This window comes from Triticum urartu, chromosome 3 (genome assembly GCF_003073215.2).
Source record: "Triticum urartu cultivar G1812 chromosome 3, Tu2.1, whole genome shotgun sequence".
Lineage (NCBI taxonomy): Eukaryota > Viridiplantae > Streptophyta > Magnoliopsida > Poales > Poaceae > Triticum > Triticum urartu.
The window spans coordinates 617285799-617297460 of record NC_053024.1 but is presented as its reverse complement, the minus strand read 5'-3'; the positions used below and the strand labels follow the sequence as shown (position 1 = coordinate 617297460).

The 11662-nt window shown below is 47.2% G+C and overlaps 2 protein-coding genes across 3 annotated transcripts; one reads left to right on the top strand and one right to left on the bottom strand.

Annotated features, from left to right (window-relative positions):
* The first annotated feature begins 303 nt into the window (after window positions 1–303).
* On the top strand, window positions 304–4669 carry LOC125545382 (protein LIKE COV 2-like). The gene is made up of 8 exons (XM_048709303.1): window positions 304–554; window positions 1499–1551; window positions 1632–1741; window positions 3036–3203; window positions 3662–3759; window positions 3903–4029; window positions 4140–4269; window positions 4350–4669. The coding sequence occupies exons 1-7, from the start codon at window positions 435–437 to the stop codon at window positions 4241–4243; spliced, it is 780 nt and encodes a 259-aa protein (XP_048565260.1). The 5' UTR covers window positions 304–434; the 3' UTR covers window positions 4244–4269; window positions 4350–4669.
* A 693-nt stretch (window positions 4670–5362) lies between these two features.
* LOC125545381 (polypyrimidine tract-binding protein homolog 3-like) lies at window positions 5363–9712 on the bottom strand. 2 transcript variants are annotated; one of them, XM_048709301.1, is made up of 15 exons: window positions 9527–9712; window positions 9315–9391; window positions 9099–9170; window positions 8937–9013; window positions 8595–8676; window positions 7627–7756; window positions 7316–7380; window positions 7172–7221; window positions 7051–7092; window positions 6796–6847; window positions 6622–6667; window positions 6506–6519; window positions 6264–6362; window positions 6039–6182; window positions 5363–5927 (listed from the first exon to the last, which is right to left on the bottom strand). In XM_048709301.1, the coding sequence occupies exons 2-15, from the start codon at window positions 9369–9371 to the stop codon at window positions 5538–5540; spliced, it is 1320 nt and encodes a 439-aa protein (XP_048565258.1). In that variant the 5' UTR covers window positions 9372–9391; window positions 9527–9712; the 3' UTR covers window positions 5363–5537. The 2 variants fall into 2 exon arrangements, with proteins under 2 accessions (XP_048565258.1, XP_048565259.1); XM_048709302.1 differs by lacking the exon at window positions 9527–9712 and having other exon boundaries at window positions 5363–6182; window positions 9315–9390.
* Window positions 9713–11662: the final 1950 nt, after the last annotated feature.

The window sequence follows — 11662 nt, the reverse complement described above, 5'->3', positions numbered from 1 at the left end:
AAATAAGGAATTTTCTCCCAGCTTTACCCAAACAGAACCCAACCCCACAAAGCGTTCGACGACGCACTCGGCCGCTCGGGCTTTGCCTCGCTGACGCTGTCACGGCTTGTCGCTACCGCCATGCCGCCGAGCCGACGCGCCACGGGCCGCCGCGTGGCGGCAGCCGCGCGAGCTGGCTCGCGCCGTGACAGGTGGGCCCAGCCTGTCATAGGATGTCTTCGCTTGGACTTTGGACTTGGTGGCTCCGCCACGCCACCGCTTGACGCCTCCCTTCGCTCGGTTGCGGACTCCGCCACCAACCGCTTGCTGCTACTTTCCGCCAGCCGGGGAAAAGGCAGCCGCAGTCAGCGACGCCTCACCCGACCCCCCCTCCTCACCCCCGCCCCCCGCCGCACCGCCCGCCGGAAGGTTCTAGAGAGGGAGTGGCGCACGCCATGGCGGAGGAGAAGGAGTCGACGTCGGTCCCGCTCAGCCAGGCGGCGGAGGCCGTCGACCCCGAGGACCCAGCCAAGTCGCCGCCGCGCCCCAGCTCGCCCACCACCTCCACCCGCAAGGTCTGGATCCATCCACCCCGGTGGCCCAATCGCGCGCGCGTGCCTGTGCCGCTGCCGTAGGGTCCGCCGCTCGCTGCGTGTTCTAGTATTTCGGGAGTTTTGGGCGTGGTTGTGCTTCCATATGGTCGGATCTGCGCGTATGCGGGAACGCTTTTGGTGCCCGCTCTCGTGTGCGGCGGTTGCTAAATTCAGTCGGTTGTGCTTCCAGAGTAGTACGAGTTTAGCTAGGTTCGATCGGATTTTCTACAATAGTTCTGGAGATTATTGGGGATATAACGCTCTTCAGGAGACTGGAGCTTGTCTTGAAGCTTTCTTCATAGTTAGAGTACTCAAGCCGTTCGGCCCTGGGTCTTGTTCTCCATTTGTACCTTGTGGTGGTTAAATTGAGAGATGCTGCTTAGAACACACACTCTTATTTGGATACGATTAACTTGTCTTAGCTCCTTAAGTGTCCAAGTTACTGGTAATGAATTTGGATGTGCTGGTGTTCCTTTTCTGAAAGAGCTGTGAACTGGTGGTACAGTGCTCGTACTGGGAAGCCAGAATTGAGAAATGTTGGTCGTCTATTTGTGCAGAAATGCACCCGGTAGCGATTTGAGGACTGTGGTGTTGTATTTAGGTGCCAAGGTAGAACCCAAATATGGGTTTGCACTGCATACTTTTGCTGGAAAGATGTTTATGAATGAAAATTTTCAAGTTCAGTAACTTGATAAGATGAACATTTTTGTGCTTGATGCATTTCTGTTTATGCCCTTAATTCGAGTAAGTAGTACGAAGTAATTCGCAATCCATGCATTTGTAGCGCTTATTAGGATCGTATAGAACTCGACACAGCTCTCTAATGTTGTGATCTTTTCAATGTTTTGCTCAAAAGGAGCTGCATCCACAAGGCAGGTCATTTTTTCATTTTACTAATTTGCTGATGGTTGGTAAATTTTGTGTAGGCATGCTGCGCTGTTCTTCAGAGTTGGGTGTCGAGAAAATTTATGACTGGATGGTACATCCTTCACCAGAAGTAAGTTAAACTTGTTACCAATACTATGCTTACTGATCTTTTTTTTGTTTTTGTTTTTTCAGTGTGGTTCTTTTTCCTGTGGCTTTCACGTTCTTCATCACATGGTGGTTCGTTCAGTTTGTTGATGGGTTTTTCAGCCCACTATATGCAAAACTCGGAGTCAACATATTTGGTAATTCTTGTACTTGTACTTTGATGATCATGCTGTTTATGGCAGTTCTGAACTTACTATCTTAGAATTACAAATACTACTCCCTCCATTCCATAATTATTTGCGTGGTTAGAGCATCTCTAGCAGATCCTGCAAAGCGGCCTCTCGCAAAAACCGTTTGCGGTATACCACAACATACTTCTATGGTACTGCAAATTTAAATAAAAACTTCACGCTAGAACATGTTCATCACCATAGTGCATACATACTAATACATACTTCGCGCTAGAAATTTAACCCTAGTTTGACGGCATCCTCACTCGTCGACTCCGAGGTAGAACTTGGCAGCCGACTTGTGGAGCGCGTGGGCGAGGTCGTGCTCCTCCTTGGCGGCGGCGAGGCGGTTGGCTGCACCTTCTTCTCCGCCCACCACCGCTTTCTCTGCGGCGACGAGCTCCTCATCGGCGGTGCGAGACCTCTTGATGTGCGGCAAGACGTGCTCGTCGAGCACATAAGCCGGCCCAAGCGTTCCGCCCGCCGCTCCGGGAGAGCCGGTCGCTGTCCCGTGCCTGCCTTGACCGCCGTGGCTCCACGGTGCGGCCAGAGCCGCCGGCCTCCGTGTCGTGCTATGCGTGCTTGCTCGGAGGTGACCCAACGTGGCCGCCACAGCTTCCACCAGCGCCGCTGGCCATCGTGGAGGGGAAAAAACAGAGAAGAGGCGGAGGGAATTTCTTGCTAGAGTTGGCTAGGGCTCGCAGCGGAGAGGACGAATTGCAGCAGAGGGGATCCGGGAGGCTAACCCTAAAAGCCCCCTGGTGCCGTGTATAGTGGTGGAGGGGCCGAATTTCCAGGTTACCCTATATTTTTTTACGGGCCGGGCCGATATGCGGGATCTGTTCGAGGCACAAAAATGCCCAAACCTGCATGTCGGCTGGAATTTTCCTGGCTGGCGGCCTTTTACGGGATCTGCTAGAGATGCTCTTATGGAGATTGGAACTTCTAGTTGTATATTGTGTGATTGTAAAGGAATATCTGGTGGGCATCATGCAACCATACACCTAAGTATTGTAGGGCCTTTGGCAAGCAATCATAATATCCAACTTTATGTTTTAGTAGGATATTACATAAGCTAATATTGATGGTATTGGTGTCCGCATTCTTGAACAATAGCCAATTTTAACTTAGATCCTCTACTGCAGTAATGCTTTTTAGCACTTAAACATGTACTTATATGGAATGCAAGTAATTCTCTTTATCATTAAATCAATGTTTATGTTTGTAGCAAGTACTTATTTTTTTCACCCACACTTTGCAGGTCTTGGTTTTCTGACTTCTCTGGCATTCATATTTCTGGCTGGAATATTTGTTTCTTCGTGGTTGGGTTCAACTGTCTTCTGGGTTGGAGAATGGTTTATAAAGAAAATGCCATTTGTAAAGCACATATATTCGGCATCAAAGCAAGTCAGCACTGCTATTTCACCAGGTTATTCTTCGTATCATATGTGAAGCTTGATCATCTATCTCTCATGTCTTACAGACTGCCTTTAATGTAATTTATTGCCATTAAGTAGTTGACATATCTTGTCATCTGCATGGATGATTGTTTGTTCTATGCTTACAAATGCTCTTGAGACATTTTGCTAGTGGTTAATACTCCACTCAGATGGCTTGAATTACACATAAGTTTGCAAACTTAGGAAATAGCACAACACATCTTTGCCTTTTACTGCAAAAACCATGTGAGCTATCTGAGTGGCCTGTCCTTTTTCTAAGTTTTACCCCCATTTTAACCATGTCACTTTAATTACATATAAGTAGATCAGTTTTTTGTAGTCCTTTTGGTGCATCTGTTTCACAGCAGGGTTATGTTGTGTTGACTTTGTTCTGTTTGTTAAAAGAGTATCACAAAAAGCATGATGACTTATTACAAAAAAATTACAGATCAAAATACGACAGCATTTAAAGAAGTTGCAATAATTCGGCATCCACGTGTTGGTGAATACGCATTCGGATTTATAACATCAACTGTTGTCCTTCAGGTATTTATTTTTCACACGGATCTTGCTATAGTTTGGTTATAAGCAATGTGTCATTGAGACCCCCAATTCTATATGGGCAATATATGTTTCATATGGCGCAATTACAGCTGTTTTATGGTCTCCTGTTTTGTGTTATGCCATAGACAGACAAAGGTGACGAGGAATTGTGTAGTGTTTATGTGCCGACAAATCATCTATATATTGGTGATATATTCCTGCTGAACTCTGAAGAGATCATCAGACCAAACTTATCCATTCGAGAAGGAATTGGTATGATGTCTATCCTATTTCACTTTACAGGCTTCTCCCTGTTTTTGTTTCTTGCTGGCTAGAGCTGTGAGCTGATAATGAACCTTCCCTGAAATCATTTGATCCTACAGAAATTATCGTTTCTGGAGGAATGACCATGCCACAAGTAATTGCATCGCTAGATCCCATCCCAAGGAAGAGCCAGAGCATCCGCCTAAATAGAATAATGACATGAGGATGTGTGAGTCATCAAAGCAGCGGGTGAGTAGTGAGTACCATGAGCTCAGTTGCTCTAACCATTCTGCTTCATGCTTACTGATATTGGCTTGCCCATGAAGCAGGTCGCGAATGGGTGGATGGGACTCCAGTTCTGGTCTGTTTGTGCTGTTCATTTCTTACGTGTAAAATGTCAAGGTTGGATACGGGAACGTGATGACCAAGCTGGACGGAAGCATCGTACCGATGCCCTGGAATACTGTTATGTGACACATGTTGTTTTTCTCTGTGTTTGCTGACTGGTCCAAAGTGTTAACTTCGATGCACCGGTGGTGTACAACTAGTGTGCCTGATTACATTCATTTGTAAGAGTGTCGTGTAATACCATGTCGACTTCGTTATTACTATAGTATACATACCATGCTGACCGGTTTCTTCGTGAGCATCTCTTTGTTTCATGGTCTGCTGTGATATACTTACTCCGGTCCATAATAAGTGTCGTGGTGAACTAAAACCACGACACTGTCTCTTTGTTTCATGGTCTGCTGTGATATACTCCCTCTGGTCCATAATAAGTGTCGTGGTGAACTTAGCAGTAAAAGGGCATCAGCGCCGCTTCTTCCTTTTGGCGTGTTTTGCTGATCCAGTTTTGGCTTGGAGTTATTTACCGGCGATATAATTATTTAACCTATTAGTATTTTGGAGTTTATCAGTGATTGAAATTGTTGTTTCGTCTTCATCTTCTTCTTCCTTCGACTAAGTACGGCAAGCAGTCATCGTAAATGGAAACGACATGGAAGAGAAAAACGACAAATTGCAGCCCAGGCAGAGGCAACCTGTCATCCTCATCTGGGACTGACTACCCCTAATCATCCTACATAAGGCACACAACGCTTTTCAAAAACAAACTTTGATCATAAATTAAATCAATAATGGTCTAATTTATGGTCTGAAGGGAATATGGTTTAAATATTTATGGTCTTAGTAATACATTAGTACTCCCTCCATAAACTAATATAAAAACGTTTAGATCACTAGTACATATTATTATTATTAAAAAGAAGTCATTACTAGGAAGAGAAACAACGACTCATAGAATTGCAAAAGAATCCACGATTGCAAATGAACAGGTAACTCGGAAGCAAACCATAGCAGGCTAAAATGATACAGATGAGCTGGCAGCAGTTTACAACCATCACACAAGATACAGGCAACAATCCTTGGTCATGGCGCAAACAAAGACAAGTCCACATAACAAACTTGAAAAGTTTAGAAACAAAGAGGGGCCATCACAATTTTTCCAGGAAGAACTGCTATATGTTCTGCATCTGGGAGAAAGAAATCCTAATAGTGGATCCCTCCAGCTTGCTCGCATGCTTACAGACCAGCGCTTCGGTCGCCTCTTCCTCGCTCTCAAACTGCACGAGAGCCTGCGTCTTGCCACTCGCCTCAAACAGCTTTGACTTGACGATGGTGCCATGCTCACCAAGGTGTTCAAGGATCGCATCCTCGGATATCTCTGGTGAAAGCGCTGAGATGTGGATGATCTTGGTCGGAGCACAGCAATGGCGGTAGTTCTTCGCCACATTACTGTTGAACCGGTTAAGATTGGAGGTTGAGTAGTCATGTGCATCAGGAGCGGGCGTAATACTTGGGTACTTAGAGAAGTTCACTTCCAGTTTCTGTCCAAGTAACATTGCTCCCTGCAGTAGGAAATAAATTCCAATGGTATCAAGGGTGATATATACCACAAACACGTAATGAGGTAGGACAAATGGATGAACTAAGGTAGGAGTTGAGTGACCACAAAGCACCTTTAAGTAGTGTATAGCAAGCTCAGCCTGAAGCCCATCAGCCATCTGGACAAGGGCATGGTCTGGTTTGTTGCGGAGTACCTTGATTCTCACTATATTTCCATAAATAGAAAATAGATTGAAGAGCTTATCCGCATCGATTTTCTGCAGATAAACATAAGATAAAAGAGATAATTATGATTCGAATAACTTGGAGAGTTCATGGCAAGTTATGTCTTTACTTACATCACTGTTCAAGTTGCTAACTATAAGTGTGCAGCGATCATTGGTACCAGTCACTCCAGGAGGCAATGTTCCGCCAAATGCAGCAGCAATCACTGCAGCCTGCCCCATCAGATATAGAAACATTGTAGCAGCAAAAGCAAATGCTTTATGTGAGATAATGATATCGTTTAGCGAAGCACAGAATGAAGCAGTAAAAACTAACAGACAGTGCAGAATTGGGACGGCTTGAAAAAAATACAAACCTGTCCATATGCAGCTGTAGCCCAGAAAGAAGATTGAAGGAAAGAAGTTAATATACTTTTAATAAGATGACAAGAGTGAATAATGAAAAATGTGAAGGAAAATTGCAATGTCTTACCTCCAGGCTGTTGGAAACCAAAAAGGCTAGGATCATTATAACCAAGCTGTTCAAAGTAATAGATAAAACAGAGGCTTAATACTTAGCTTACGCACTCAAATGATCCAAACAAAAATGCAACAAACATTAGATAGTAGAAACAATAATAGAAGACACGAAGGAGTAAATAACTACCTGAGAGGATCTTGGGCGTTGCTCTGTGGGCAAAGATGGATTTGTGAAATCTCTGAGGAAGAACAACAGAAATAAGCGGCTTTCAGAATCTATATATAACAAGGAATAAAATAAATGTATAATTACATACAATATTCAATTGAGAAACCATAATGTGCTTGAATCTATTATGGATGGAAGCAACTACTACTAGCTGCTCAACCAAACTAATAAAAAATAAACCAAACCAAACTTATAAAAAATAAGTCATATTACCTAGATCTATCATTGTTGTAGTGAACTTGCAACTCGCTGAGACTGGGAATTCAAGAAAATAAGATCAGGCTCAGGAGTTAAATGTTACAAAGAAAAACAGGGGAACTGCTTGAAGACATACTTCGAGTACTGAATATCTAGCTGGCAGCAACCATCATAAATGTTCCGTCCCTGAAATTATTTATTTTGGTGGATGTCAAGAGATTCATAGCAAAAGCATCTGGACATTAAGTTCTGAAAGTTGTATATGCAACAGGAGACTTACATGCAAAGCACCAGCTGCTTGTATTGCACTCTGGCGTGACTGAAACTGTATAAGGGCTTGAAAACCTACATCACCAAAAATGAGTACTGTAATAGCAAACACGAGTCCTTCTATTCAACATGTGGCAACTTATTGATAATTCTAGTGGAAAAGGATATGTTCTACTGTGCTAGGAAATGGCTAGATTTAAAAAAAATATATGCAGTTGAAAGCAACATGAAAAACACATCGTCAATTGTGTGATACTAAGAAGAAAATAAGCATGCATGCAATACAAGATGAGTGAGAATTAGAGACGGGAAGAATCTGACCAGCAGTCTTTTGAAATGTGACAATCTTCTCCACAAATCCATAAGGAGAAAACACTTGATGAAGCACCTCGACGGTCATAGGATAGAGCATATGATGAACGGTAACTAAGAGAATTCGGTTGGGTTCATCCTGAGGCCCAGCAGCAGACGAGTACCGAGAAAGAATAGAGGAGAGAGAGAGAAGAATGAATAGAGAAGAATAGGTATCTAGTTGGAATAGAAGAGAGTAGAGAGAGCATGTAAACTAAATCAGTAAGCTACAGCAAATGATGAAAAAGTAGGTGAAAATAACAACAGTATGAAAAGTTAGAACATTTTATATTTAATGACTTATTTGACTTCTCTTTTAATTTCTTAATTAATCAGTAACAGTAATATTACATGGTTGCTGGCACGATAAAAGAATTTTTTTTAGCAGCACACTGTGAAAGGCCCGAACAATAAAAATAGATTTGAGCAAGCTAGCACCTACTTCATGGGAAGACATACACATTATGTCCAAGAATGTATATCACAACGAACAATTCAAGGCCCAAAAGATACACTACTAACTGATAAATGGATGCAACTAAACCATCATATGCAGTTTGGTAAGAGCTTATAAGCTTCAAAGTTCTGAATGAGGGACACCTAACTTTCTAATGTGTGATGATCTCTTCTAAGAAAATGATGATTTTTTTTCTTGCATCAGTACCTCATTACATTGTGCATATAATATTTTTGAAAAGCCAGCTGCTCATTTTTGAACTCTTGGTCATTTAGGTTGGTATATACCGTGAAGCAAGAAACCACAATGTTATATTAGAGAAGAGCAACCCACACTCTAAATAGAAGGAATGAAAACAGGCCAATATGTTTACATGCAGAGATCATAGATTACAGAAATGCACAAAACTGCTGATTACCTATAGAAGAGCAATCATGGTAATAGAGTATAGAACCCAAAGTGCAACTGGATAATTATGTACCTGATCAGGATTCCGTCCATGAGAGCTCTGATCAGTAGTCAGTTCCTGGTGAGATGAGTACTGCAAGTATACGTTTCTTCCCCTGATATGGCATGAAAACTGACATCACTATCTGATTTTGTAAATTATAATGGAAGCATAGCAACGTTAAGTAAAAAATTAATGGAAGCGTAACAACATTAAGTATGACAATGACATAACTCTCTGCTATTGTGGATAATAATAGCAACACACAGAAACATAACTCAAAAAGTAACTCTGCAGACAGAAAAACGGCTGGCATTGAAGCACCAAGAGGAAAATCTTAGGACGCACCCACATCAGGTCCAAGAAGAAGATTACCTCACGCTAGGTTGAATCGTAGTGTAGTATTGGATGGCGCTAATTGAAGCAGACAGGTCCTCCATCTGGACAAGGGCCTGCAGTAGCAGCGGCACAAACGCCACATTAGAATCACACAAAACTGCAAGCGCGCACCCACCTAGGATGAGACCGACAGGGCACCTGGTTCTTGGTGCGCAGCATGACGAGCTTGGCGACCGCGCCAAACGGCTGCACCACCTGGAGCAGGTCGGTCTGCACGCAACGAGAAGAGCGGAAAAGATCAAACTTTGAACCGGACAACAGAGCAATCCGGGCGAGGAATTCCGCCGAGCAGCTCGGGAAAAGGGGGGGGGGGGGGGGGGGGGGGGGGGGGGGGGGGGGGCAGGATTCACTCACCTCGGAGATCTCATGCCCGACGTTCCGGATGTGGATCACCCTGGAGGGCTCGGCCATCCTTCCCCCAGACGCAGGAGCTGCAACCGAAGGCAGCAAAACAAGAGCAATCCAACGAAGAACAGATTAGTCCACCACTAGGGTTCGAGAAACGAGCTGGTTCGATCCGTACAGCATGGGAGGCGAGCGCGAGAGGGGGCGGGGAGGAGCCGTACCTTGGCCTGCTAGGGTTTTAGCGGTTGGGCGGAGGATCTAGGGTTTAGCTCGCTGCGGGGATCGCTCGGTAAGGAAGACGGGGGAGAGGAGGGGGGGGGGGGGGGGAGGGATGGACGGATGGAGAACCGGGGATTTGAGAGGAGCCGGATTTGTTTGGATTTAGGATTAGGTGGGCGAGCGCACCCCTGTTTCTGTTTGACGGGGGCAGAGGGCGAGCGAGCCCGAGAGACCGACTGGCTTTGACGGCTGTACGCACGCACTCGTCGAAGCAAGGGTCCAGTGCGTTTGCGGACTTATTTTTTTTGGAATGTTAGTGCATTTGCGGACTTGTTTGGTTCCATGGGGAAAAAATTCGGTGAGCATTTTGGCAGCAAATATCCCGGCGGTGCGCAACCTGACTCTCGTCGACGGCGAGCTCTAGGAGCATCTCCAGCCGTTCGGCCTCCCGGCACGTCGAAAAAACACCGTCTGAGACCGAACCGGTGTTAATTTTGACGTGGGGGCGAACGTGTTACCAGCCGCCGCCCCCAAATCGGCCAAACACGACATAAAAATTGTCCAAACTCGATGATTTCATTCAAATTTGTACAAAAACAAAAAACATGATTTAAAACTACATAAAAACGACAACTACGCCTGGCACTACTACGCCGCTGCCACCGCCCGCCTTCTACATGCCGAGGAGCATGTATAGCCGGGTGCAGCCGCCACCGTCATCGTCATCGTCGCCGCCGTCCTGCGTCCCGCCGACGCCGCCGCCGTCCTTGACTCCCTGCTGAACCCCTGACCAGGGTCGCCGACATGCGGGGGGTGGAGGGTGGGAGGGTGGACGGCCCGGGCGCGTCCTCGTTGTCGCTGTCGAGGACGACGACGACGCCCTCCTCGCGTCCGCGACGCCGAGCTTTGATCTCCTCGTAGGCCCGGCGCTGGCGCTCCATCTGCTCGCGAACGTAGTCCGCCTTCGCCCACTTGAGGGTGGTCTCGTCGTCGGCGGCCATGTCCTCGTGCTCCTTCTTCACGGGGAGCAACCACGGCTCGGTATTCGGCCGAACGAGGCAGTAGGAACGAGGGAAGGGGCGGCCGCCCTCGTTGATGACGAGGGCGCCGCTGCGGGTGCGGTGCCCAAGCGGCGTCTCCTGCGGCTCCGGCTTGACGGGGCGGAGCGCCGGCGAACCGGAGGAAAGAGAGCCAGAAGCCGACGACGAGGAGGTCGCCGTCTCCATTCGCCGCGGCGTCCAGGAACTACCGCGGCGGCGAGAGAAGAACGGGGGCGCCGGGTACTCGAGGCGCGGCGTGTTGTTGGACTCGATGTGGTCGAGGACGGTTTCGAGGGTGCGGCTGGGCACACCCCACCATTCACGCCGCCTGTCGGAGTTGAGGCGGCCGCGGGGAGGACGCCGTTTGTGGAGGTGACCTGGTCGGTGGTCGAAGTACATCGTCCACAGCATGTGGCTGTCGGTGGCGTACCTCGGCTCATTCTGCTTCTCCTCCGACAGCAACGAGCGGATGCGCGCTATCTCGGCGCGCCGTTCTGCACCGGTTGGCACCGGGGGCACCGTGACGCCACCGCGGCTTAGCCTCCACGAGCCCGACACCCGCATGTCCGGGGGTGCCGAGTAGTCGGCCTCGTAGAGGAGGCGCGCCTCGTCCTCGCGTAGATGGCGTCGACCGAAGCCGTCCGCCGCCGCGGCGTCGCCTGGGTAATGCTCGGCCATTGCTCGTCGGCGGGGGAAGAGTAGGAGAGGGGCTTCGTGTTGGGGAACGTAGTAATTTCAAAAAAATTCCTACGCACACGCAAGATCATGGTGATGCATAGCAATGAGAGGGGAGAGTGTGTCCACGTACCCTCGTAGACCGAAAGCGGAAGCGTTAGCACAATGCGGTTGATGTAGTCGTACGTCTTCACGATCCGACCGATCAAGTACCGAACGCACGACACCTTCGAGTTCTGCACACGTTCAACTCAATGGCGTCCCTCAAACTCCGATCCAGCCGAGCTTTGAGGGAGAGTTCCGTCAGCACAATGGCGTGGTGACGATGTTGATTGTCGGGGGTTGGGTGCGACATATGCCAAAGGATGGCTTATCATGGTGGGGGCGAGTAGAACGTCGCCGGTGCCTGGAAACGGGATGAGG

Bases quoted from the DNA above. Each gene is read 5' to 3' on its own strand.
- LOC125545382 (XM_048709303.1), top strand. From the start codon at position 435: ATGGCGGAGGAGAAGGAGTCGACGTCGGTCCCGCTCAGCCAGGCGGCG. The intron at 1,552-1,631 runs GTACATCCTTCA...TTGTTTTTTCAG, and splicing joins AGAAAATTTATGACTGGATG to TGTGGTTCTTTTTCCTGTGG. The intron at 3,204-3,661 runs GTTATTCTTCGT...AAAAAATTACAG, and splicing joins CAGCACTGCTATTTCACCAG to ATCAAAATACGACAGCATTT.
- LOC125545381 (XM_048709302.1), bottom strand. From the start codon at position 9,371: ATGGCCGAGCCCTCCAGGGTGATCCACATCCGGAACGTCGGGCATGAG. The intron at 9,014-9,098 runs GTGCCCTGTCGG...CTGCTACTGCAG, and splicing joins TGCTGCGCACCAAGAACCAG to GCCCTTGTCCAGATGGAGGA. The intron at 6,183-6,263 runs GTAAGTAAAGAC...GTTTATCTGCAG, and splicing joins TTAGCAACTTGAACAGTGAT to AAAATCGATGCGGATAAGCT.